The sequence below is a fragment of the Heterodontus francisci genome, chromosome 25 (genome assembly GCF_036365525.1).
Source record: "Heterodontus francisci isolate sHetFra1 chromosome 25, sHetFra1.hap1, whole genome shotgun sequence".
NCBI classification, from domain to species: Eukaryota; Metazoa; Chordata; class Chondrichthyes; order Heterodontiformes; family Heterodontidae; genus Heterodontus; species Heterodontus francisci.
Window position 1 is genome coordinate 59970960 of NC_090395.1, and position 27987 is coordinate 59998946.

Here is a 27987-nt window from a genome sequence, read left to right on the forward strand (position 1 = left end):
GATTTTATGTCATGATAGGGAATCCAGCTTGGCTGTTACGACTTTATAGATGATTAAGTTGTATAAGACTTTGGTTCGGCCACATTTGGAATACTGCGTGCAGTTCTGGTCGCCACATTACCAAAAGGATGTAGATGCTTTGGAGAGGGTGCAGAGGACGTTCACCAGGATGTTGCCTGGTATGGAGGGCGCTAGCTATGAAGAGAGGTTGAGCAGATTAGGATTATTTTCATTAGAAAGACGGAGGTTGAGGGGGGACCTGATTGAGGTGTACAGAATCATGAGAGGTATAGACAGGGTGGATAGCAAGAGGCTTTTTCCCAGAGTGGGGGATTCAATTACTAGGGGTCACGAGTTCAAAGTGAGAGGGGAAAAGTTTAGGGGGGATATGCGTGGAATGTTCTTTACGCAGAGGGGGGTGGGTGCCTGGAACGCGTTGCCAGCGGAGGTGGTAGACGCGGGCACGATAGCGTCTTTTAAGATGTATCTAGACAGATACATGAATGGGCAGGAAGCAAAGAGATACAGACCCTTAGAAAATAGGCGACATGTTTAGATAGAGGATCTGGATCGGCGCAGGCTTGGAGGGCCGAAGGGCCTGTTCCTGTGCTGTAATTTTCTTTGTTCTTTTATTAGCTCACACATAGAAGAATATCATTTAGGTGAGCTACCAAATGGAGCTTGGCATCTGTCATAGAGTACTGAAACAGGCCCTTTGGCCCACCAAGTCTGTGCCAACCAACAACCACCCATTTATACTAATCCTACATTCATCCCTACCACATCCCCACCATTCTCCTACCACCTACCTACACTAGGGGCAATTTATAATTGTCAATTTACCTATCAACCTGCAAGTCTTTAGCTGTGGGAGGAAACTGGAGCACCCGGTGGAAACCCATGCGGTCACAGGGAGAACTTGCAAACTCCGCACAGGCAGTACCCAGAACTGAACCCGGGTCGTTGGAGTTGTGAGGCTGCGGTGCTAACCACTGCGCCACCCCCAGGGAAATATTCAATGTCTTGAAGAGCAGAGGGTTGGAAATGCACAGGCAGGGAAAAAATAGAATAAAACATCCTGGGAGCTATAGACCATATAGATGTATCAGTGAGATGCACCCTGGGAACAATGGGACAGTGGAATATATTCAATTTAACATTTTTGTAAAGACTAAAACCAGGCATACTTTATTGTATTTAATTAAAATCTGGAATTCTTCTAAATCTTCATTATTTCAAGACAACTCACTTTAGAATTAGTGGCTGCACTTACCTATGGTAAGATAACACCACTGACTTCTCGACTGATTCAGTATAATGCATAGCTAACCTACAGGACGTCTTTGGGCATCTTGAATCAAATTAGGGCTGAAAGTTGCATCATAATAAAAAGTGATTGCATATATTCAATTCAGCAACTGTTTTATTCTTTTATCTCAAATGAAAATGCATTTCATATCCAGAAGCAATTTATTTTGAATGAAGATTGCAAGAGGGCATGCCAGGAGCAGCACCAGGCATACCTCAAAATGAGGTGTCAACCTGATGAAGCTACAATCCAGGACTACTTGCGTGCCAAGCAGTGTAAGCAGCATGCAATAGACACAGCTAAGCGATCCCACAACCAACGGATCAGATCTAAGCTCTGCAGTCCTGCCACATCCAAACATGAATGGTGGTGGACAATTAAACAACTAACAGGAGGAGGTGGCTCCACAAATATCCCCATCCTCAGTGATGGGGCAGCCCAGCACATCAGTGCGAAAGATAAAGCTGAAGCATTTTCAACAATCTTCAGCCATAAGTGCCGAGTTGATGATCCATCTCGGCCTCCTCCTGAAGTCCCCAGCATCACAGATGCCGGTCTTCAGCCAATTCGATTCACTCTGCGTGATATCAAGAAACGACTGAAGGCACAGGATACTGCAAAGGCTACGGGCCCTGACAACATTCTGGCAATAGTATTGAAGACCTGTGTTCCAGAACTCGCCGCACCCCTAGCCAAGCTGTTCCAGTAGAGCTACAGCACTGGCATCTACCTGGCAATGTGGACAATTGCCCAGGTATGTCCTGTACACAAAGCAGGACAAATCCAACCAGGCCAATTACCGCCCCACCAGTCTACTCTCGATCATCAATAAAGTGATGGAAGGTGTGAGTGACAGTGCTATCAAGCGGCACTTGCTTAGCAATAACTTGCTCAGTGACCCTGAGTTTGGGTTCCGCCAGGGCCATTCAACTCCTGACCTCATTACAGCCTTGGTTCAAACATGGACAAAAAAGCTGAACTCAAGAGGTGAGGTGAGAGTGGTTGCCCTTGACATCAAGGCAGCATTTGACCTCGTATGGTATCAAGGAGCCCTAGCAAAACTGGATGCAATGGGAATCAGGGGAAAACGCTCCGTTGGTTGGAATCCTACATAGTGCAAAGGAAGATGGCTGTGGTTGTTGGAGGTCAATCATCTCAGCTCCAGGTAGTGTCCTAGGTCCAACCATCTTCAGATCCTTCATCAATGATCTTCCTTCAATCATAAGGTCAGAAATGGGGATGTTCGCTGATGATTGCACAATATTCAGCACCATTCGTGACTCCTCACTGAAGCAGTCCGTGTAGAAATGCAGCAAGACCTGGACAATATCCAGGTTTGAGCTGATAAGTGGCAAGTAAAATTTGCATCACATAAGTGTCAGGCAATGATCATCTCCAATAAGAGAGAATCTAACCATCTCCCCTTGACATTCAATGGCATTACGATCGCTGAATCTCCCACTATCAACATCCTGGGGATTACCATTGACCAGAAACTGAACTAGAGTAGCCATATAAATATCGTGGCTGCAACAGCAGGCCAGACGCTAGGAATCCTACGGCGAGTAACTCATCTCCTGACTCCCCAAAGCCTGTCCACCATCTACAAGGCACAAGTCAGGAATGTGATGGAATACTGTCCACTTGCCTGGATGGGTGCAGCACCAGAAACACTCAAGAACCATCCAGGACAAAGCAGCCCACTATATTGGCACCCTGTCCCCAAACATTCACTCCCTCCACCACCGATACACAGTGGCAGCAGTGTGTACCATCCACAAGATACACTGCAGCAATGCACCGAAGCTACTCAGGCAGCACCTTCCAAACCCACAACCTCTACCAACTAGAAGGACAAGGGCAGCAGATGCGTGGGAACACCATCACCTGCAAGTTCCTCTCCAAGCCACACACCATCCTGACTTGGAACTATATCGCCACTCCTTCACTGTTGCTGGGACAAAATCCTGGAACTCCCTTCCTAATAGCACTGTGGGTGTACTTACCCCACATGGACTGCAGCAGTTTAAGAAGGCAGCTCACCACCACCTTCTCATGGGCAATTAGGGATGGGCAATAAATGTTGGTCTGGCCAGCGACGCCCACATCCCATGAAATGAATAAAAGAAAAATTTGGTGAATGCTATTGATTTTAACAAAATTTATTGTCGGGAAATATAGCTTTGACTTGGATTTCCAGCTAAGATTAAGGAAAACTATACCGGGTGTAATTTAAAAACAGTTTAGGTTTAAAAGTTCCAATTACTTGAACAGAAATAGTCACATATCAGGTATCCATTTTAGTGGAACTAATTATACTGTATCAAAAACAAAAATCGCTCTGATGAAAGGCTTTATAGAAAATTTACAATACAGAAGGAAGACAGTTAGCCCATCGTGTTTGTGCCGGTCGACGAACAACTACCCAGCCTAATCCTACCTTCATACAATAAGTCCGTAACCCTGCAGGTCATGGCTCTTCAAATAGACATCCAAGTACTTTGAAAATGTGGTGAGAGTTTCTGCCTCTACTACCCTTTCAGGCAGTGAGTTCCAGATCCCTCTCACCCTCTGGGTGATAAAATGTTTGCTCATCTCCCTTCTAATCCTTCTACCAATTACTTTAAATCTGTGACCCCTGTTTTTTGACCCTTCTGCCAAGGTAAATATGGGTCATCTCTATTTACTCTATCTAGGCCCGTTATCATTTTATACACCTCAATTAAGTCATCCCTTAACCTCCTGTGTTCCAAGGAAAACAACCCCAGCCTATCCAATCTTTCCTCACAGCTAAAATTTTCCAGTCCTGGCAGCATCCTCATAAATCTCGTCTGCACCCTCTCCAGTGTAATCACATCTTTCCTGTAATGTGGAGACCAGAACTGTACACAGTACTCAAGCTGTGGTATAACTCGTGTTGTATGCAGTTCCAGCATAACCCCCCTGCTCTTATATTCTATGTCTTGACTAATAAAGGAAAACATATCATATGCCTTCTTGATCACCTTATCAACCTGTCCTGCTACCTTTAAGGATCTGTGGACACACATTCCAAGGTCCCTCTGTTCTTCCACACTACTCAGTATCCTCCCATTTATTGTGTACTCCCTTACCTTGTTGCACTTCTTAAAATGCATTACCTCATATTTCACTGGATTGAATTCTATTTTCCACTTTTCTGCCCAACTGTCCAGACCATCTATATCAGGGGTGTCCAAACTTTATCGCATGAGGGGCCACATTACAATTTTTGTCCTACATAGGGGGCTGGTGAACAAATTTCAGAAAGATAAAGGCATTAGAAATTTATCTTACTATTACTCAAAACAACAAAAATAGTGCATTTTTGTGAACAAGTTTTAAATGAGAAGACTAATTTATTAACTTAACTTTCTCTTCACTATGTTGAACATCAATTTAGTGAGATACCTGCATTGTTTTTGCTTGCACAATGTCTGCCCACACACTTGATGTAGTGATGCAGAATATTCTGAATAGATGTCCATTGTCAGGACTGATCTTTCTGTCTCCCCTACCCTGTGTGTCTCCCCACCTCTCTCTCAATCTCTGCATCTCCACCTCACTCACCTCCTCTGTCTCTTCACCCTCCCGCGTCTCCCCGCCTCTCCTCTATCCCCACCAGTACTGTACCTGTGTTATACAGTGACACACCTGTCTCCGCCAGGACTCTATCTCAGTGTTATACAGTGACACCTGTACAGCAATGCAGTGGAACATCCATCAGTACTGTAAATATTTCACAAGGGAAGTGTTTGCACGGTAGTGGCTTCTTAGTGGCAATAACAAGCCAGTTAGGGACAATGGAGAGGCTCCAGGCAGTGCCGTGACATTTCCGATTAGAAGTGAGAACTGATGAACAATGCCACTGCTTGAGTTTCAGTTGAGTCTCCTGACCAAGCAGGCCCTCGGTCGGATGCCTTTCCAGTGAGCTCCTTATTCCTACAGTGCCAGTTCTCAGTACAAGCCCAATAACACTGGCGAGTCATAGCCCTTCACTAAAGAGCAAACAGGGGAACAAAAATAAGATGCTAATCCCCACTGAGACACATACTTATTTCCGCTATAAGAGCGACTGGATATGCAGCAGCTGTCCCCACACGCTCAGGTTAAATTGCTTACCTGCCTCATGAGGCAGGTAGGACAAGTGTGCGATATCCAGTGCTACAGGCTGGGTGAGTGTTGGGACCATCACTCTGCTGGAGCAGCCAAGCCACGGGAAGCCTGCTGTCAGTCACACAGGATTGGCAAGCCAGATTCAAACCTTTGGCAGGCCAGATTCTGGCCCGTGGGCCGTATGTTAGACAATCATGATCTATAATGTTCCTAGTCGAGCTTTCCCCCTCAATATCAACCACACAGCCAATTTTAGTATAATTTGCAAACTTCTTTATCATGTACCCCACATTTGAGTCTAAATCATTACTATACTACTGTTGTGTATTCAGAGTAAAACTAACATGAGGGACTGAATTTTACCAGCCGCTCAATGCGGTGGATCGCGGCGGGGGGGGGCCTGTAAAATTCAGTGGGGAAAGGCCCGCCTTGACCCCCAACATCAAGACGGGCCCGCTGCATATTACCGCTGGCGGGCGACCTAGGTGCGGCCCCCCCACTGCTTAGCAGCGGAGCATTCATCTAAATATTTAAATAAAGAATAATGCGATATAAATTGACCTATCTGCAGGCAGCAGCTGTGCCATGCCGATTTTACCGCTGCTGAACGTAGTTCATGTACCTTCGGAACGCTGTACAGTGGGGGAGCACGGAAAACAATTTTAATTGGCTGTGGGGATGGTGGGAAGGGGTTGAAGGGCAAATGTTAGAAGGTTGGGGGGGAAATTTGAGTAGGGAATAAAGTATGTTTTGTCAAAAAGGCCCAATTAAAAGACCATTGGGGAGTGTTGGGGAAGGCCCTCCATATACTAATTGCTTATTTAAAAAAAGTCAGGACTACTGTAACTTTAAAAATTAAAATCTCTGCTAAGGGCTTAAAGCCCTTTAAAAATGTCACCGGCGCCTGCGCGGTGGCACCGGACGCCATTGCCGGGAACACAGCAGCAGCCCCCTCTACGTCATAGGAGGCATCCCCCTCTATTTAAAGCAGCACCCGCACGTAATATCGCGGGGGCTGTGCGGTGGCACTTCCATGTCGGAAGGCCGAGTTCAAAGCGTGCTGCCGCAGAGCGCAGCATACTAATAAAATCCAGCCCAACGTCTTTGCTGGGAGCACCCAAGTTGGAAACCTTATTTATGCCTCCCAACAGAGAGGGCAGCAGAAAGGCAGTACATAAAAGATATTACGCCCATAATTGTTCGTGTCCCTGCCGCTCCGCACATCAACATCCGCCCGATCAAGCGCTAAGTCATCAATTAGCGTCTTGCCAGCAGAGTTTTGAACAGAAAATGGGCACATGGATGGGAAGGTCAGTATTAGCGGGGGCAGGACAAGAGCCGGAAGAAGGTGCTGAAAGCTATTTAAAAGGGCTGTCAGCACCTTTAGTGGCTGAGAAGGCTGCTGTCCTTTCACTTAGTCGATACCAGGCTGCAGGGAACAGGAGCTGTCCTTTCACTTAAAGGGGCGACCCACCATCATTATCCATAAAGCTACCTGTGACCTTGGAGGATCAGAACCCACTTGTGGCAATAGCAGAGAGAACCAACCGCATGGCCCCAAGGTTCACAGATGACTCCCTGCATGTCCTCCACCAGGCGGCTGAGGCAAGATAGGAGATCCTCTTCCCAACAGACATAAGGAGGAGGCCTCCCCAGATCACCAAAAAGGCCTGGATTGAGTTTGTGGAGGTCAGCAGCCAGGGTATAGTCAGGTGGACATGAATCCAATGCCGCGAGCGGGTCAATGACCTTCTCCGCTCTGCCAGGGTAAGGGGCATGTCTCAGTCCTCATTGCTTTGTTCTCATATGGGTGGGTAAGCAGGTGTTGATGCTGCAAAGTGGAAGCCATCCATCTGGAGTGAATGGCTGCAGCCCTGTCATGGGGCATATGCCAGGCACATCTGAGCCGCACAATGGACCAGAAGCATGCCAACTGTACATTTGGATGGCAATGGTCCCAGAGGCAGCATGCAGCACAAGAAATGAGCGGGTGCTCCTTCAAATCAAGAAACCTAAATGATTGTCACGTGTCTCCACAGGAGAAGAGGGCCCAGAATGCTTGTGAGAGAGCATGGACCAGTGGCAGCATGCCTAATCAAGCATTTCGCACATGTGTGGAGGAGGAGGCATTGTTGCTTGCTGGGCAGGACGGAGGCTGTTCAGTTGCCGATGGTGAGGACAGAGCACCTGGCCAGGAGGGTGAGTTCCCCAGCGTGTGAGCATGGGGTGCGGGGAGTTGGGGGGGGTGGTGGTTGCTGGCTCAAGCAACGAAGGTTGTTTGCGAGTTCAAACTCAGATATTTGGCCACACTGCAGTCTTTGACATGCCCTTCAGTCCAGAGTGTCGCTCACACCTGATCATTCTGTTTTTTCCTGCAGGGGAAGAGCAGCAGCGGCCAGGCAACGTCTCAGGTGGACATCCGACCACCTCTCAGGAGGAGGAGGGGACCTCAGAGGGTGCAGAAACACATATTTTCCCAGCACCAAGCACCAGCTCAGATACAGTCCCCTCGGTTGGGCTGGTTGTGTCTTCGGATTCGTGGTCACAACCTTCTGCTAGCACCGCACAAGTGCTGCACCAGCTGCCAGCGGCAGTATCGGCCGATGCCTCTGACACTCGGAAGACTGTGGGAGGCTAGCCAGTGCTGGGCCCCAGCTGATGATGAGCCTCTGGAGGTCAACCATTCGGCGGGAGATGCTGCAAGTGCAGCGTGAGATGCATGGAGATCTGGCAGAGTTACCAGAGACGATGCATGCTCTGGCACAGACTTTTGAGGTATCCTTCCAGGCCATGAGTTCAGCACAGTCCCTGTCATTTGCGTGACTGGCTTCCTCCATTGACAGATTGGTGACTGCAGTGGAGGGCCCGCTCCAGCAGGCCAACTAAAGCCTGCCCGAGATGCGCAGAGAGTGCAAACCCTCGCAGTGTCTGTGAGCTCAATGCAGCAGTGGCTCTGCGAGGTAGGAACAAGGCTCCTGGGGTATCCTCCAGGTGCTCATCCCTCTGAGGTCAGCAGGGAGGCCCAATTCAGCCTCGTGAGGGCACAAGAAAAACAGTAGTATGCATCAGGGGGCTCGTCTCAAGGCGCTCTTGATGCATACAGCAGTTCCGTGTCCCCTCTGCTAGTGACATTAGCACCTCAGAATCCCAGGATGACAGAAGGTGGTCCTGAGATTGCTCAGGGTCACCTCAACATGCTGGGGCGCTCATGGCCTCAAGCAGCCAGAGGACGCCCACCAAGGTCATCCCAAGCCAAGAGGCATCCTGATCAGCCACCTGCCTCTGTCGTGGCTGGAGGCGAGGGGTCTTGGACACGCGTGAGCACCCACAAACGTTTTAAGAAATCACATTAACAGCACTTAGGGTTTACTGATGCGATTTGGAATGATGTTAATTTATGTTCTACTCTCCACAAAATTTATTAAATTTCTCATTTGGCTTATTTATGTCTCAAGGCACTGATGATGCAGGAGGCGATCTTTTTCTTCTGCAGGAGATGGAGACTTGGGGGAGGTGCACAATTGGGCCATGGTGTGTTAGATGGAAAGGTAGACCATTGCAGCGGAGATTAGCACCTGCAGGTGAGTGCCTTTGCGCTTCCAGTAGATGTGAATGGCTGAATTCAGATCGACATATCAGTCACTGGCATACTACATGGGTCATGAACTTTGGTTGGGAGAAACGCCCAAGTATTAGTGCCTCCCAAGCATCCCATCTCCTGCAAACCTCCAACTGCTTCCCCCAGTCGTTCAGGTGGCTGTGCCCCACCCACCTCCTCAACCCCTTCTCGTCTGAGGATGCCTCGTGCTGAACAATGTCCTCAGCATCCAAGGCCTCCCCCCTCTGCAGCGCCAGGTTAGGTAAGGCGCAGCAGACAACAACAATGAGAGATACCCTTGCTGGCGAATGAAGGGTACCACCTGAGTGATCCAGGCACCTAAATCTCATCTTTAGAAGACCTATAGTCTGCTCAATGGTGACTCTGGGTGACCATCCAATGCCAGTGGCACTAAAAGTGACAGTTGTTCTGAGCCTCTATGTATCAGGCTCACCAGGCTTCCACAGGAGACATGTGCAGAATCTCACAATTATCAATGCAGCACTGTATAAAGGTGGTAACTGATGCCATATTCAGGCGTGCCAACAAGTTAATCAATTTCCAGACAGGCTCCACCAGTCAGGCCGAGAGACCCAGAGGCTTCAGCGCCATCACTGGGTTCCACGTGGTCCAAGGTGTGATTGACTGTACACATGGCCATCGGAGCACCTGCAGGTCTGCCAGGGGCATTCATTAATCGAAAGGGGTTTCACTCAATGAATGTGCAACTTGTCTGTGACCACTGTAAGAGTATATTGCAGGTGTGTTCTCGTTATCCAGGAAGCAGTCACGATGCATTCATTCTGCGGAACTCACAGGTGCCAGCGCTTTCCAACGCCCGAGTGCCTAGAAGGATGGATACTTGTAACGTTCCTCTGCTTCATTCCGTGAGTTCCTCACAGGTGTCATCAGCCATGTCTTCAGCGGGTAACCCCTGTCACCAAGTATCCATCCTTCCAGACACTCAGACACTCGGGTGGGGGAGGGGGGGGGCGGGGCTGGAAAGTGCTTGGGAGTTCTGGAGAAATGAATGCGTTGTGACTGCTTCCTGGATAACGAGCACACACCTGCAATATATTCTTACGGTGGTAACAGACAAGCTGCACATTCATTGAGTGAAGGCCCCTGACAGACCTGCAGGTGCTCTGATGGCCACATGTGTACAGTCAATCACACCCTGGACCACTGGGAACCCAGTGATGGCGCTGAAGCCTCTGGGTCTCTTGGCCTGATTGGCAGAGTCTGTCTGGAAATTGATGAACTCGCTGGCATGCCTGAACATGGCATCAGTTACCACCTTTATGCAGTGCTGCATTGATGATTGTGAGATTCTGCACATGTCTCCTGTGGAAGCCTGGAATGAATCTGATGCATAGAAGTTCAAAGCGATTTGTCACCTTTAGTGCCATTGACATTGGATGGCCACCCATGCAGTTGGAGCTGACCTCCGCTGCCATCATTTCACACAGAGATGTGACAGTCTCTCGGGACAGGCGCAGTCTAAGGCACTGGCGCTCTGAAATCTGCAGAAAGCTCAGCTGCTGCCGGTACATCCTGCCTACTGGGTAGACACGTCTCCTCTTAGGTGTTTGCTCACGGTGCACTCTGTGGCCTTCTGCCCCTCACCCAATACCAGGCTGCAGCTGGCCAGCAAGTCTCCGATTTCCCTGGCCACTTGTCCTTCTGTCCCTCCATGTGGCGTTCTCTTCCTCGCTAGAGGACCCTCCTCCAGAGTGGACAATGCCCATGGCTGCAGTGTCCCAAAGATGTATTAGGGACAGCTATTTGCTGCCCACTGCAAGGACAGGCACTCGCAAACCCCCTCCCCTACCCAGGATAATTCACATGCTATGGCCCTACCAGGAGTTTTACTCATGCAGGTGAGCCCTGGTGAGCCAGCAATATCAGCCCTGACCTTGCAAATTAACTCATAAATGCAACAGACAGAATTGAAAATTCAAGTACCTCCAGCTCCTTCACTGCCAATTTTGAATCCAATTTGCCACTCACCCTTAAATCCCAAGGGCTTTTATTTTTTTGACCATCCTGCCATTTGGAACCTCGTCAAAAGCCTTGCTAAGATCCATGTAGACTACCATATTGCCCTCATCAACCCTGCTTGTCACCTCCTGAAAAAATTCAATCAAATTATTCAGACATGACCTTCCCTTAACAAATCTTTGCTGACTTTCCTTGATTAATCTATGCCTTTCTAAATGACCTGAAGTGTTAAGTCTGCTTCTTTCTCCACCAAAGCTGCCTAACCTGCTGAGTATTTCAAGCATTTTCAGTGTTTTTATTTAATTATACTGTGGTTGGGATTTTATCCCAGTGACGGACCATAAAGGAGACCCCACGTTGGCCTTCCGTCGGACCCCCGTTGCAATTTCAAGGCGAGCAGCCAATTAAATGCCCACCATCAGGGATGGCATCACTTTAAGGGACGAGCTCCTGACCAGAGGGCCAGCAGCTCTGCAGAACTGGCAGCGCCGTGAGGAGTAGCGGCCACTGCCAGTATTGCAGAAGGCCCGCATTGCTGAAGATGGAGGCTCTGGGATGCAGGTAAGTGGGGTTGGGGTCACCAGGGCTAGTCAGGCAGGCCCTGGAGACGAGCGGCGGGGAGGGTGTTGCCGGGATAGGCGGTGGCCATCACTGCCGAGGGGGCCCCTCCAGCGGCCATGATTACCCCCAAAGGAGGGACCCACCTCTCCATCCATCGTCAATAAAATCGGAGCAGAGGCGGGAAGCTGCCCTTAAGTGGCCACTAATTGGCCACTTGAGGGCCCCAATTGGCCTGGGATGAGAAGGCATCCTCGGCCTTCCCTGCTTCAGAAAAAATGGCAGGGGGCCAGGACTATGTCAGGCCCACCACCCCTTGCCATTTTGTGTGCCTTCCCCCCACCAGCCTCCATTCCTGTCTCCAAGAGCAGGATAAAATCCTGTCCTGAATCTCTATTGAGTAATTGGCTGTTCATTTATTTTTATTATACTGCTCACCAAAAAAATTAAGATTGTTTTCACTGGTATATCGCTGGTACTGCATTTTATTTAAATTACAATTAAATTATTTATTTGTCCTATAGTTGCAATGTAAATTACTATTCAGACTGAATGACTTGCTAAGGAAAAGAGTAAGTAAAGTTGGTCCTCTAGAGAGTGAGAATGGGGTGTTAATAGTAGATAATAAGGAAATGGCAGATGAAATGAACAAATATTTTGCTTCTGTCTTCACTATAGAGGATACAAAAAACATTCCAGTAATAGCTATAAATCAGGAGGTGGAAGGAAGAGAGGAACTTGGTGAAATTACAATCACCAGGGAACCGGTACTGAGCAAACTGATGGAGCTGCGGGCTGACAAGTCCTTGGGTCTTGATATAGAAGCCTACTTTAGGTCGGGAAAACGAACCTGACCTGAACCCGACCGAACCATCGTGGACCCGAGCCCGACCCAGCCAGAGACCCTCCGCTTTTGCCCCAAGCCCGAACTGACCCGACCATCCGTTTACTTACCTCCCAACTCGGAACCTATACGAAGCTGCCGCGCATGTGTGATGACATCATAGTGACGTCACTCGTTCACTGTGCAGACTCAAGTTTCCTCCTGGACTCCCAGCTCAGGTAAGTTTTTTATGTTTAATACTTACCAGCACAGCACTGACCCTGCATGTCCGGCCCGACCAGACCCGACTCGACTTGGACTCGGCCCGACCCGACACAAGCCTGAAACATGTTGTCGGGTCCCATCGGTTTCGGGTCAGGTAGCAGGCCTCTATCCCGATGCGATTCATCGTAGGGTATTAAAAGAGGTGGCTAATGAGGTACTAAATGCGTTAGTGTTAATTTTTCAAAACTCGCTAGATTCTGGAAAGGTTCCATCAGACAGGAAAATAGCAAATATAACCCATCCATTCAAGAAGGGGGAGGGAGGCAGAAAACAGGTAACTACGGCCTAGTTAGCTTGACGTCTGTTGTGCGGAAGGTGTTAGAATCGATCATTAAGGCGGCTATAGCTGGGCACTTAGAAAAACTCAAGGTAAATCGGGATAGTCAGCATGGTTTTCACAGAATCATAGAATCGTTACAGTGCAGAAGGAGGCCAATCGGCCCATCGTATCCGCACTGGCTCTCTGAAAGAGCAATTCCCTCAGTTCCATTCCCCCACCTTCTCCCCGTAACCCTGTCTAATTCCCTTTTGAATGCTTCAATTGAACCAGCCTCCACCACGTTCTCAGGCAGTGCATTCTAGACTGTAACCACTCATTGCGTGAAAAAATTTTTCTTCATGTCACTTTTGCCTCTCTTACAAAATAGCTTAAATCTGTCCCCTCTCATTCTCGATCCTTTCACGAGTGGGAACAGTTTCTCTCGATCTACTTTGTCCAGACCCCTCATGATTTTAAGAACCTCTATCGAATCACTTCTCAGCCTTCTCTTCTCCAAGAAAAATAGTCCTAACTTCTCCAATCTATCTTCATAACTGAAATCCCTCATTCCTGGAACCATTCTTGTGAATCTTTTCTATACCCTCTCGAATGCCCTCACGTCCTTCAAGTGCGGCGCCCAGAATTGGGTGCAATACTCCAGCTGAGGCCGGATTAGTGTCTTATACAAATTCAACATAACTTCCTTGCTCTTGTACTCTATGCCCCTATTAATAAAGCCCAGGATACTGTATGCTTTAGTAACCACTCTCTCAACCTGTCCTGCCACCTTCAATGACTTATGCACATATACACCCAGGTCCCTCTGCTCCTGCACCCCCTTTAGAATTGTACCCTCTATTTTATATTGTCTCTCCATGTGCCTCCTACCAAAATGAATTACTTCACATTTCTCTGCATTGAACTTCATCTGCCACCTGTCTGCCCATTCCATCAACTTGTCTATGTCCTTTTGGAGTTCTACACTATCCTCCTCACAGTTCACAATTCTTCCAAGTTTCGTATCATCTGCAAATTTTGAAATTGTGCCCTGTACACCAAAGTCTAGGTCATTAATAAATATCAGGAAAAGCAAGGGTCCCAACACTGATCCCTGGGGAACTCCACTACAAACCTTCCTCCAGCACAAAAAACATCCATTAACCACTACTCTTTGTTTCCTGTCACTCAGCCAATTTTGTATCCATGTTGCTATCATCCCATTTATTCCATGAGCTACAGGTTTGCTCACAAGTTTGTTGTGTGGCACTGTATCAAACGCCTTTTGCACAAGTAATACAGTAGGCTGAACTTTGTTCTCAGTGGCCGGTGAACGAATGGCACCAGCCAATCACTCGGTACACTTGCCCACAGACTTTATATGGGTTTTTGCACTGGAACATACTGTAATTATAGAGCTAAAATGATGTGAGCCCCTCTACAGGGGATCTGGGAGCTGTGTGAACAGGGTAAGCAACTGTATATCTTCATAACCAGATCGAAGAAGGGTTAATGAGGCTGCACCAGGAAGTGTCAGTCTGAATATTTAATTCAATGTTAAATCAAGTGCAGAAAGCGAAGTAAAGAGAAAGGGGATGAATGATGGGATAAAAAAAGAGAGATAAACGAGATGGAAAGTAAGAAAAAGACTTTTTTTTTAAAAAACTCCAATAATTAAAATCTGAAGGAATGAGACTCCACACCTGTAAAAATTAATTTTCAGTGCCAGAGAGGTTGTTTGCCAATAATTAAGGCTTATCAGATCACTAGTAAATTTACTGACACTGGAATGGCAAACTCAATATGTAACCATCATGCAAGTATAGCAACTTCATATCATTGCATGTACTTCAATGCAGAATCTCTTGGCGAGATACTGGTATAGCGCAGCTTCTGGAACACTACCCAGAATGTTAACTTGGAGAGGAAATGGGTAGGCAGGTTCTTTCTATACTTTTGCATCTGCATTACTATTGCCGTCATATGATAGTGTATTTTCCCATGAACTGTGTGCTTTTACAGAGATAGCAGAGAGTTTAAATGTCCAGTTTTATACATGACATACCTCATTACCAAGATTATTTTCATTCACATATGAGTAAAACAAGGCACATACAAGATTGGGTTGCCTCCTGATAATGGCTTCTGCCCACTTCCTGTTTTGCAGTTGTAGAATATTTGTTGAAATTCTAGTTCAGCTGCATTTTACCGATGACTCTACAGCAGAAGATATTGAAGTAGTAATTCAAAATTCAAAGGGAAAGGATAAATAGGAAGCTACATAAATTATCTAGCCTAAAAGGTTGAAAAAGAGCAAGATCTAACTTTAGCACAGTCAACAATTAGCCCCAGTTAACTGTTACTGTAATTTGTATTTCTATTGTGCAAAATTCACTTACTTTGTTTAGCTTGATGTTGTAAAAATACAAATGGTACATCACTTGCAGGACTGGAAAGTACAACCAGGAACACAAGCAGACTTGAAATGAAGCTCCAGCAATCAATATTTTATCCTACAAGGTCATTTGCAATTTAGCTGGCCAGAATAGCTGCATGTATGCTGTACATATTATTCCAAATAACAACTATGATTTATTTAACATCTGAGGGGCATCTGCCTGAATAATCTACTTCATTTCAATTATTAAAATATTTTATAGAGGAAAATATACCATTAGATCTGCAGAACCAAGTAAATTCACATGCTTATTGGAATGCAATTCTCCCAAAACTGTACTGCACGTGCATACATGTCCACTTCCCTCCTCTGGCCTAGCTATGTTATTGCAACTGTTCAAGGCCCTTTTGCAGGTCATCGCGAACACTGAGAATAAAGGTTTCAGGCATGTTGCTGTATCTTTGGATGCCATTTCCAAGTATTCTAAAAATAATTTTTTGAGAGAACCTAACATGGCAATACTAAATGTTCATTTAGAACAATGTTAGCTTAATTTCCAGCCCTGCTGAGGAGGACAGAGATACTGGCTTTAAAAAAAAAGAATAAAAAGATTGCATTTGTACAGCACCTTTCATGACCACTGGATGTCTCAAAGCTGGTAACCAATAAAGTACATTTGAAGTGTAGTCACTGTTGTAGGAAACATAGCAGCCAATCTGTGCATAGCAAGCTCCCACAAACAGCAATGAGATAATGTCCAGATAATCTGTCTTTGTGATGTTGATTGAGGGATAAATATCGGCCAGGACACCAGGGATAATTCCCCTGAACTTCTTCGAAACAGTGCCAGGAGATCCACCAGAGGGAGCAGACAGGCTCTCAGTTTAATGTTTCATGAAAAAGACAGCACCTCTGACAGTCCAGCACTCCCTACATACTGCAATGGAGTGTCAGTTATGATTTTTGTGCTTACATCCTGGAGTGGGACTTGAACAGACAGCTTTCTGACTCAGAAGCAAGAGTGCTTCCAACTGAGCCATGGCTGATATCAGTCCCTAAAAGAAATCCACTTTCTGCACACATACAATTTTTTATGGTATTGGAAAGCCAAACTAGAAGCTGTTGCATCATGGTGTGATCCACTTCCAGATTGTGTTGTGGTTTTCTGTTGCAGGGAGTCAACACTCTCTAGTCGACCACAGAGTGTATGGTCATCACAATGGACATTACAGCCAGGCTCTCACATCAGGGGTCTGTCACCAGCTCTTTTAGCTTTGAAACAAGCCATTCAGGTTCTGCACCATCTGGGAAAGGCTGGTGGACACCTCAATAGAGGGTTCAACCATGCAGCTGATCTCACTTGAACATCGGCAGTCTTCCACTAGCCATGCTGAACCCACTGCAGCAGCATCTCATGGGAGTGATAGGGCAATTAGGAAAACATTTTTAAAAAGTACTATAGATTGGCACATAAATGACAAATGATGTTGAGCTATATTGTGTGAGCCAATAATGTCATCTTTAAAAAAACTTTTCAATTTTGTCTGCAATATATTTTCATAGCAGGAACTGAGCCTGCAACTTCAAGTGTTGTATATACGAAGTTGACTCAGGGGTTGGTATCGCAGGTGGAAGAGCTGACTGCTAGAGGTGGTTAATATGGGGATGGGATGTTTGAGGTGAATGGTTAAATTTAGACAAAGCACTGAGCAATCAACTGGTCCCAAACATCTCTGGCTACCCTTCCACCATGTTCCTTCCTCAACTTCATCCGAATCAGATGTGGGAAGGTCCTCTTACTGTCCTGACTCTATGTGCATTTAATATTGCACAGAATGATTGTGCACACATCCACAATGCAGGAGGCTCTCTGTGGGCGTTACTGCAGAGAGCACCCAGACAGATCCAGACAATAAAAATATTACTTGAACAGTAATGTTCAAGTTTCTTGTCTTCGATAATGATTCTGGCATTTCAATGGCTCAGATTTTATCCATCTTGGTCAGCGAGCTTGGGTTACATAAAGGCATCATAAATCATGTGTTCAGGAGGTAGCCCTTGTCCCCTAGCAGCCATCCCTCGACTTCAAAAGTACTTCATTGGCTGTAAAGTGCTCGAGACGTCCAGTGGTTGTGAAAGGCGCTATATGAATCCAAGTCTTTTCTTCTTTCTGAGATGGGCCAAATAGTGAGGAAATAATTGACTGGTGCAGAATCAAAGCTTTGTGATAGCTGCCAGGAAACTGGCTCGTATCAGCGTGGGCCCTTTGTACATCTACACTTTCTTCCAGATTTATTAATGGAATTCAAATCTCACCATCTGCCGTGGTGGGATTCAAACCCATCACCCAAAAGCACTAGCCTGGACTGCTACACTGTAGTCGCCACTACACCATCCCCCAAGGAGTCAACAAGCAGTTTATAACACCTGCAGTTGTAGGAAGCCAGATACTGCAGCAAAGCCCACAGCTCTTTCATGCTGACATGACTCTAGGCCTGTAGATCCTATGGGTGGGTAAGGCCTTCTGCAAGCAGCCCCCTTCACGACTGATCTCCAAACAGAACCAACTGTGCTGCTTGTGGCTTCCCAGCCTCATGCTGCTGCTTTGGTTGCTTCTCTTCCTCTTTTTTATAAGAACATAGGAGCAGGAGTAGGCCATTCAGCCCATCAAACCTGCTCCGCCATTCAATATGATCATGGCTGATCATCCACTTCAATGCCTTTTTCCCACATTATCCTCATATCTCCTCATGTCATTTGTATTTAGAAATCTATCAATCTCTGCTTTAAACATACTCAATGACTGAGCTTCCACAGCCCTCTGGGGTAGAGAATTCTAAAGATTCACAATCCTCTGAGTAAAGAAATTTCTCTTCATCTCTGTCCTAAGTGGCTTCCCCCTTATTTTGAAATTGTGTCCCCTGGTTCTAGACTCCCCAACCAGGGGAAACATCTTACCTGCATCTACCCTGCCTATCCCTTTAAGTATTTTGTAGATTTCAATGAGATCACCTCTCATTCTTCAAAACTCTAGAGAATACAGGCCCAGTTTCCCCAATCTCTCTTCATAGGACAGTACTGCCATCCCGGGAACAAGTCTAGTGAACCTTCGTTGCACTCCCTCTATGGAAATAATATCCTTCCTAAGAAAAGGGGACCAAAACTGCACACAGTACTCGAAGTGCGGTCTAACCAAGGTTCTATACAGTTGAAGCAAGACTTCACTACTCCTGTACTCAAATCCTCTTGCAATAAAGGCTAACATACCATTAGCCTTCCTAACTGCTTGCTGCATCTGCATGTTCACTTTCAGTGACTTATTGATAAGGACACCCAGGACCCTTTGTACATCTATACTTTCTAATCTCTTCTTTTTTCTTTTCTTTTCTTTCTTTCTTCTTTTGGGCCTCCTTATCTCGAGAGACAATGGATACGCGCCTGGAGGTGGTCAGTGGTTTGTGAAGCAGCGCCTGGAGTGGCTATAAAGGCCAATTCTGGAGTGACAGGCTCTTCCACAGGTGCTGCAGAGAAATTTGTTTGTCGGGGCTGTTGCACAGTTGGCTCTCCCCTTGCGCCTCTGTCTTTTTTACTGCCAACTTTTAAGTCTCTTCGACGCGCCACAATTTAGCCCTGTCTTTATGGCTGCCCGCCAGCTCTGGCGAATGCTGGCAACTGACTCCCACGACTTGTGATCAATGTCACACGATTTCATGTCGCGTTTGCAGACGTCTTTATAGCGGAGACATGGACGGCCGGTGGGTCTGATACCAGTGGCGAGCTCGCTGTACAATGTGTCTTTGGGGATCCTGCCATCTTCCATGCGGCTCACATGGCCAAGCCATCTCAAGCGCCGCTGACTCAGTAGTGTGTATAAGCTGGGGGTGTTGGCCGCTTCAAGGACTTCTGTGTTGGAGATATAGTCCTGCCACCTGATCTTACCATTTAAGAAATACTCTGCACATCCGTTTCTCCTACCAAAATGGATAACCTCACATTTTTCCACATTATATTCTATATGCCACATTCTTGCCCACTCACTAAGTCTGTCCAAATCCCCTTGAAGCCGCTTTGCATCTTCCTCACAACACCTAGCTTTGTGTCATCCGCAAACTTGGAAATACTACATTTGGTCCCCACATCCAAATCATTGATATACATTGTGAACAGCTGGGGCCCAAGCACTGATCCCCGCGGCACCCCACTAATCGCAGCCTGCCAACACAAGAATGACCCGTTTATTCCTACTCTCTGTTTTCTGCCCGTTAACCAATCCTTAATCCATGCCAGTATATTACCTCCTATCCCATGAGCTTTAATTTTGCGAACCAAACACCTGTGGGGGACTTTATCAAAAGCCTTCTGAAAATCCAATTATACCACATCCACCAACTCCCCTTTATCAATTCAGTTAGTAACATCCTCAAAAAACTCCGACAGGTTCATCAAACATGATTTCCCATTCATAAATCCATGTTGACTATGCCCAATCAGATCATTATTATCCAAGTGTCCATTTATCACATCCTTTAGAATAGATTCTAGCATTTTCCCAACGACTGATAGAAGACTAACAGGTCTGTAATTCCCTGTTTTCTCTCTCCCTCCCTTCTTAAAATAGTGTGGTGACATTTGCGACCTTCCAATCTGCAGGAACCACTCCACAATCTATAGAATTTTGGAAGATGATCACCAATCCATCCACTATCTCCGTAGCTACAAATTAAAGTGTCAACATGGCATTTATCCATGTTTGTTGGATAAAGCAGAATAAATGTTCAACAAATAAATGTCTAAAACAATATTGCCTGTGGAAACCCAAACACTATAGCAAACAGAATCCAATGATCTGCGTATTCGGAAGTTAGTGCCCCTTTAAATGCCACTTCGGTCTGCCATTTTAAAATTAATTCCATCCAGTAGTACTGAACGGGGTCAGGGCTGTTGGAATTAAAATAGATTGAGAATCCAAATTTAATTATAAGGCCCCAATCTGAATACATCAATGAAGCTCCAGCTTGCTTCAGACAGATAACCTTGGTTGCCTATGAAAACTTCAGAGGAAATATGGTAGGCAGAAAGTAAGTAGAAAGAGGGCAATTTTAAACTCAGTTAGAGCCCAGTTTTGCTGGGCAGAGGGAGTTAAGTTCACTCCCTTTATTTCTGTTCATGCTACTATCTTGCTACCCATTGCACACACTCTCATAACCCTTCAGCATTACATAACTAAGGGCACAACAGAACTATTGAAAATAAACACAGTCATGTAAAATAAATCCAGCATTAAATTTGAAATAATAGATCACCAATTTCTAAACATTAATCGTTCTCTACAAGTAGCCCCATGTGCAAACAAGGTTCAAGGTTCTTTTCAACCTTGGTAGTGTCTGGCACTGATTGGTCTTGCTCCTCCACCTAGGTTTATCAATAAAACAACGTGGACCCATTAATTAAAATCTGGCAACTTTGCGCAGTCACCCGAGAACTGGTAAATAACTACAAGAAGAACTTCATTGTTCCAGAAGTTCAAATTCAAACTATTACCAGACCAAATAAATACTGAAATTACAGAACTTGGTCAAAATAACATGACTAAAGTAAAAAAGCAAAATATTGTGGATGTTGAAAGTCTGAAATAAAAAACAGAAAATGCTGGAAAAATTCAGCAGGTCAGGCAGCATCTGTGGAGAGAGCAACAGTTGACATTTCAGGTCGATGACCTTTCATTGTGCAAATGGAAACATCAAGAATCAATACCTCACTTTCAGGCTGGACCACTGTGTTTTCAGGAGAGATTTTTTCTTCTGAAAGTTGCTCCCCTTGCTGGCAGTCAAGTTTGATGAAGTTCCTGCACACCTGATGAGTGGTGTAATTACAATCTGTATAGGTGGAGGAATAAATTAAGAAACATAAATCAAAATCAAATGGAATTCTGCTTAACAATGCAGGTTTTGTATATAGTTTTAAGACAAGAGCAAGAAATATAGCAAAGTGAGCTAAGAACATGGGAATTGCTAGACAAAAAAGGTCAAGATTTGAATTTATCCCCTTCAAGTACAGCCTATGTCCTCTGGTTCTACACTTCTGGACAAGGTAAAATAGCTCGTCATGGCAGTAGATGCATAGAGATGTGATAATTCAAGTTTGCAGAAGCAATCAAATAGTTACAATTTTGAATATTATGAACAAACTAGAGATTTTCGATCACTAGGTAGCTTTGGCAGAATAACGACACAATTTTGTACAACTCACTCAGTACAGAACCACAATTGGCACTGAGACTCTTGAATTAAAGGTTCAAATTTTATCAATGAAACCACTGCAGCAACAAATTAAAAAATGAAGAAATGTTAAATGGCACTGAAAATTATATGGAGTAATTCTTACATAGTGTCTGTACTCAGCTGCCGGGTAGGATCCTAGGGTTAACTGTAATGTACTTAAATAAAATGTGTTAAGGAAAGGGTTGCAGGTTTAAGGAAAAGTACTTTCATCTGATAAAGAACTGGAAGGCTACCAACATCTGGAGAATTGTACCTCAGCAAGGAATCAATGCCTTAGGGGAGACAAAGGTAGTGAGTGAGGTAAATAAGACTGAATAATTGTAAAAATAAACAGGATTCTCTGTGTTTCCCCCAACCCCATCATCTTCCCTTTCCTCCAGATTAACCACTGCATAAATGTTGTGATCCTCAAACAAAAACAAAGTCCAGCCCATAGCTTTTCAACCACATTTTTCCATGATCAACCCACTAGAGGGTGCAGCTGAGTGGCTAAAGTATTGCAGAGGAGAGAATTCAACCATACGGAGTTTCTCTTCTCTCCTCAGACTTATCCCTTCTTTGGTGCAAAGAAAAAAGGTCAGCAAAAGCTAGAATTGGAACTCAACTCCTAACTGAGGGTGCAGCACTTTAACATTCCCCATTAATTTTCGTATTACAGGGCAACATGGGTCTGTAGAAGTTCTACGGGAATGGTAATATTTTCAGACTGCCCTTTGTGTTAATAGTTTCATAAATTTACTCTGGGTTGTTTTAACTAGCATTTAAATAAAGAAAATCACACTGCAGACTATTTTAAAAGGGGTTTAGATGTTACTATTAATATGAAATCTATATGCAAAAGCTATGCATACAAGTAGATTCAAAAAATAATCACCATTCTGTACCAGAGTTTAAAAAGCCACCAATACTTTATTCTCCCCTCCTTCCACTGTAGCTATTTGATCCCCAAATCTCACTGTGTAAATAACAGCTATAATCTTTGGTCGGAAGTTCCCCCACAACAGAGTAGGCAACTGGATGTCAGCTGTGGCTCAGTTGGTAGCACTCTTACCTCTGAGTCACAGGATTCTGAGTTCAAGTTCTACTGCAGGGCTTGAGCACAAAAAACAAGGTTGACGCTCCAGTGCAATATTGAGGGTGTGCTGCAATGTTGAAAGTGCTGTCTCATGGATGAGATGTTCAACAGAGGACCCATATGCTTGCTCAGGTGAATGTAAAAGACCCCATGGCATTATTTCAACGAAGAGCAGGGGAGTTATTTGTGGTGTCCTGGCCAATATTTATCCCTCAATTAACAACACAAAACAGATTATCTGGTCATTATCACATTGCTGTTTGTGGGAGTTTGCTGTGTGCATACTGGCTACCGAGTTTCCTGCATTACAACAGTGACTACACTTCAAAAAAAATACTTCATTGGCTGCAAAGCGATTCAAAGATGTCCACTGGTCATGAAAGGCCTTATATAAATGCAAGTTTTTTTCATAATAAATCTGAAAAATATTCCCTTTTCCTTTCTTCCTGGATTCTTGTTGATAAAGGCTCCTTTTTCTAAGAAATTTGAAATGCAGATCACTTCAATTTAGGAACACAGCCAATTCTGTCAGATGAAAAACCAAACAACTTTAAATACAACTGAAGCAGCTGCTACACTTCTGCATGAAAAGATTGTAAGTTGAATGTTTTCAGTAGCTGAAATCAGTCCAATTTGAGCCTTCAGCTTTGGTGTTGCTGCAACTTCATCCAGTTCAAAATGAACATATTAATTCTTCAGACATACCATTTTTAGTTTAAAGAGGGAACTGGTCAGAATACTAAAATAAATTCTTTCACCACTTTAATCTTTTGTTGTTGATTAAGCTGTTAGCAATATGGTCAAGTATATTAAAAGAATGCAAACAATAAATAACACCCTATTTCAGTCTGGCAGTATGATATTTTCATGCTTCACAGATTGATGAGGTTGGGGCTGGGAAATTTCTCTTGCTCACTAACTGAGCAACTGATGATCCATTGGGGATTTTTTTTTTTTTGAGTGTGGTGAAGTCACATCACACATGGAGTTACCCTTAGTTAAATTTAACTGCAGTGTCATGTACAATTCACAAACCATCTCCAGTTTTGTCAAAATGTAAAATCAATTTATACTGGGCGGCACAGCGGTTAGCACCGCAGCCTCACAGCTCCAGCGACCTAGGTTCGCTTTTGGGCACTGCCTGTGCGAAGTTTGCAAGTTCTCCCTGTGACCTGTGTGGGTTTCCTCCGGGTGCTCCAGTTTCCTCCCACATGCCAAAGACTTGTGGGTTGTTAGGTAAATTGGCCATTGTAAATTGCCCTTAGTGTAGGTAGGTGGTAGGAGAATTGAGGGAAGGTGGGGATGTGAGAGGGAAATGGGATTAATGTAGGATTAGTATAAATGGGTGGTTGATGGTCGGCACAGACTTGGTGGGCCAAAGGGCCTGTTTCAGTGCTGTATCTCTCTATGACTCTAATTTCTGATTTAAAATCTCTTCCTCAAACAGAAGAAATAAATGGAATGTCTCTTGATTTTTATTGTGGCAGTGAGAAAGGAGTTGTTCAATTAGAATGTTATTTGTAACTTAAAGAAGGGGCAATTCTCCTCTTTGTTATGATTGGGGAACATTCAACTCCCATGCGCAGTTAAGTGGAAATGGGAAGGGAAACACAATGCGTCAGTTCTCTGCGACCATTACATTTTCTCAAGATTTTCAGGGCGCGCAGGCCCAGCATAAGCATTATAGTGAGGCAATGTTCCTGGGCTCCTGACTCTGAACTCAAGTGTCAGATGACTTATCACACCAAAAAAACCCTAATGGGTCATCAGTTAATGAGCAAGAGAAATTTCCCAGCCCTGACCTCTTCAATTCATGAAACATGAAAATAACATACTTTCTTTGAACCAATGGGATACCCAAACAGAAGAAATTTGCAGCCAGACCTGTTGAGGACTAGAGGATCTGCAGGAGTCCTGGGAGCATCCTGAAGAAAAATTATGAGTTTCAAATATTTTTGCTTAAATTCACTCATGACTAGAACAATTTTCAAGGCTCTGGGACTTCTGGTTAGGCTCTGATGCCAATAACCAGGAATATAGCTGCAGGCCCCTCAGATCTGCAACTTTGCTTCAGTTTTCAGTTCCCCAATCCCAGTGGTTGACCCTACCAGAGTGTGTCCATGCCATATAAATAGAATGCATCCTGTCCTTACAGACACAGTGCGTCTCTGACCTCTGACCCACTTGGACTGAATTTGGATAGCACTGGCCTACTGGTACAGTAAGGATAGGCCAGATGTCTGATTAAAATTACGCATTTAATTAGACCAGAAAGCTGGAGATGTCTGAGCCTGCAGCTCATCGGGGACTGTTGGTTAGGCTGTGTTATATATCTAGTTGTTATGTGTAACTGTTCCAGTGGGGCCACATTCATGGCTGCACTAGAGAGTCATGTGATATGTAACACAAAAAACAGTTTCACCAGCCCTACAGCAGGCAGCATGGTGAGCTGTATTAAATACAAAGAGCTCCAGCCATTCCAAGTCTAAAGTGTGGTTATTTCTAACATCTGGGAACCAGAAAACAACAAGAAGACATAACAGGCTGCATATAGCCTTGGCTATCCTGAACGCAGTAGGCCCAATTAAGTCTGCATTCAGGGTAACACAATTTAAGGACAGTGTCCTGAAACAAGTGCTGGGCCCCCTATTTGCATTTGAAAAGGGCATGTAGTATAAGGGTCAGAAAGAGTTATTATGAGACAGTGTAAAAAATACCTACCATGATGATGTAAGAGATCACATGCGAGAGAGACTTGAAGATAGATGCAGCATGGCTTTAGAGGAGTCACAGAGACTGGTGTGAAGCTGTACATTGTTATAATGCAATACAGGTTAATGTTCTAATTACTCCAGACTAAGGAATCTCTTTAAGCTAGACTAACTAAGCATATTAAGGTGGCAGCATACCAAACAAACATACAATATGGTGATCAGTGGTAAGATCGAGAACAACAGTGGCTCTTACCATGCGATACCCAGAAGAAGAATTTGAAGACATTTTGAAGAGGGCTCACCTGTAAGAGCACAAAACTACAAAACAAGAAAAGGCTGTGGAAAAGCTCCAAAATTCCAGACACGAAGAGTCAGGGAAATGGCAGGAGAAATCTAGTCCAGCGATCGCAGGCTTTGAGTCGGAGAGTCAAGCAACGATCGAGGATCTGATGAGCAACCCTGAAAGAGGGTAAAACATTTGTCCCTAATGGCACTAGGCAGGCAGCACCGGGAAAATCTTTAGCGAGCGAGGGCTGATCAGAGGTCGGTACCATTACACTTGGCAACCAGAGCGAAAATATAAAAACAAACAAAGAGGCTGTAAATACTCGATTATCAAAAAGAAGGGAGTTAAAGGAGTATAGCAGTAATGTTATAAAACTGAGTTTAATAAAAGGAACAAATAAATCCTGAGTCTAGTGGCAAGGTTTCAAAGGGAGAAATGTTGGCCATAGTGGGAGTCAGCGTGGGGCTGAAAAAGCGTGGGAAGCTTCCGATACTGGAGGGAAAAACTCAAAAGTGAAAGTAAAACAATTGAAGCTATGGATCTTAAATTCACAATACCAGAGAAGGAAGAACCAAATCAAACACAAAATTGGTCACTGGCGAAAAAGATTCCTGAGATACAGAAATGCTTCTAAATTAGAGAGCCAGTCTGAAGCAGAGCAAGTTAACACATTGTTATATTCTATTGGGACTATAGCAGATGATGTTACTGCAAGACAAGGCATTAATGAAACATATGCCAAATTCGACAAAGTTTTAAAAGCTTTTGATTCTTATTTCAACCTACAGAGCAATAAGGTTTTAGAAAGAGCAAGATTCAACAGCAGGGTCTAGAAACCAGGCGAAACAGTCAATGCTTTTATCAATGACCTTTACAGACAAGCTGAAGGATGTGAATATGGAAACCTTAAAGCAGAATTAATAAGAGGCCGCATTGTAGTAGGTATTGCTGATGAATCCCTATCAGATTTATTGCAGTCTAAAGACAACCTCATCCTGGACAAAACCATTCAGCAATGCTGAGAGGTCAAGAATTCTGAGGGGGCTTGACAGGGTGCATGTGGCCAGGACGTTTCCTCTTATGAGAGAATCTAGAATTAGGAGTCACTGTTTAAAAATAAGGGGTCACCCATTTAAGACAGAGATGAGGAGAAATGTTTTCTCTCAAGAGGGTTGTGAGTCTTTAGAACTCTCTTCCTCAAAAGGCGGTGGAAGCAGAGTCTTTGAATATTTTTAAGGCAGAGGTAGATTGATTCTAGATAAGAAAGGGGGTCAAAAGTTATTGGGGGGGGGGGGGGGGGAAAGAGAGAGGAAGGGATGTGGAGTTGAGGTCACAATCAGATCAGCCATGATCTTATTGAATGGCGGAGCAGGCTCGAGGGGCCGAGTGGCTTACTCCTGCTCCTAATTCGTATGTTCGTATGTAAGAAAGACCTTTATTCAGGAAACCCCCAGCAACTGTACATTTCCTTAACAAGAGGGCTGTAAAAGAAGCACCAGAAAAAAAAAAGTACGGGGGTGCCAAAAAGTACCCACAGGTGCAAACAGTGTCCTGAAAACAAAGCAGAATGCCTCCACTGTAAGAAAATAGGACATTTTGGTAAAATGTGCCAAAGTTAAACCTCTACTCCACAAGTTCAAAGAAAAAGCATTCAAGCATAGAGTGGTTAATCAAGTTAGAGAACCTCCATCAGGAGTCAATCAAAACACTTTCTTCGTAAGATCAATGATCCTAATCAGACACTTTAGTCTGCAGATATATAGGTCAATGGACATATCGCTAATTTTAAACCGGACACCAGAGCAAGTGTAACGGTCTTAGCAGACAAAGAGCCGTAGTTCTCAACACATTTCCTGCAGCCAACAGAAACGCAATTATGTGGCCCAGGAGGGGTTGAACTTGAATTAAAGGGGAAGCTACAGGCAATACTCTAGTACAAGGGAAAGCAGATATAGGAAACACTGTATGTTCTAAGGAATCAGGAATTCTCTCTCAAAGTAGAAGAGCTTGCATTGCCCTTCATCTTATAAACAAAGTGGAAGAAGTTAAGCAACAAGATTCCAGGAGTCACTTCCACAAAGAATTACCAAAATTGTTTACTGGTCTAGGGAGAATGAAAATCGAATATAGTATTACTTTGCGAAAAGATGCTGTACCAGTATGTTTTTTCATGCCTTGGAAGATTCCACACCCACTAATGCAGCAAGTCCAACATCAATTAGAAGACATGACCAGGATGGGAATCATTTCTCCTGTTACTGAATCTACA

The 27987-nt window shown here is 44.7% G+C and overlaps 1 protein-coding gene across 1 annotated transcript in view; it reads right to left on the reverse strand.

Annotated features, from left to right (window-relative positions):
• LOC137383907 (ras association domain-containing protein 5-like) overlaps positions 1–27987 on the reverse strand; it is a 155570-nt gene that overhangs the window by 72925 nt on the left and 54658 nt on the right. Inside the window, exon 2 of the mRNA XM_068057289.1 lies at positions 21117–21238. Coding sequence (XP_067913390.1) covers positions 21117–21238 — 122 coding nt within the window. The remainder of the gene's footprint in view (positions 1–21116; positions 21239–27987) is intronic.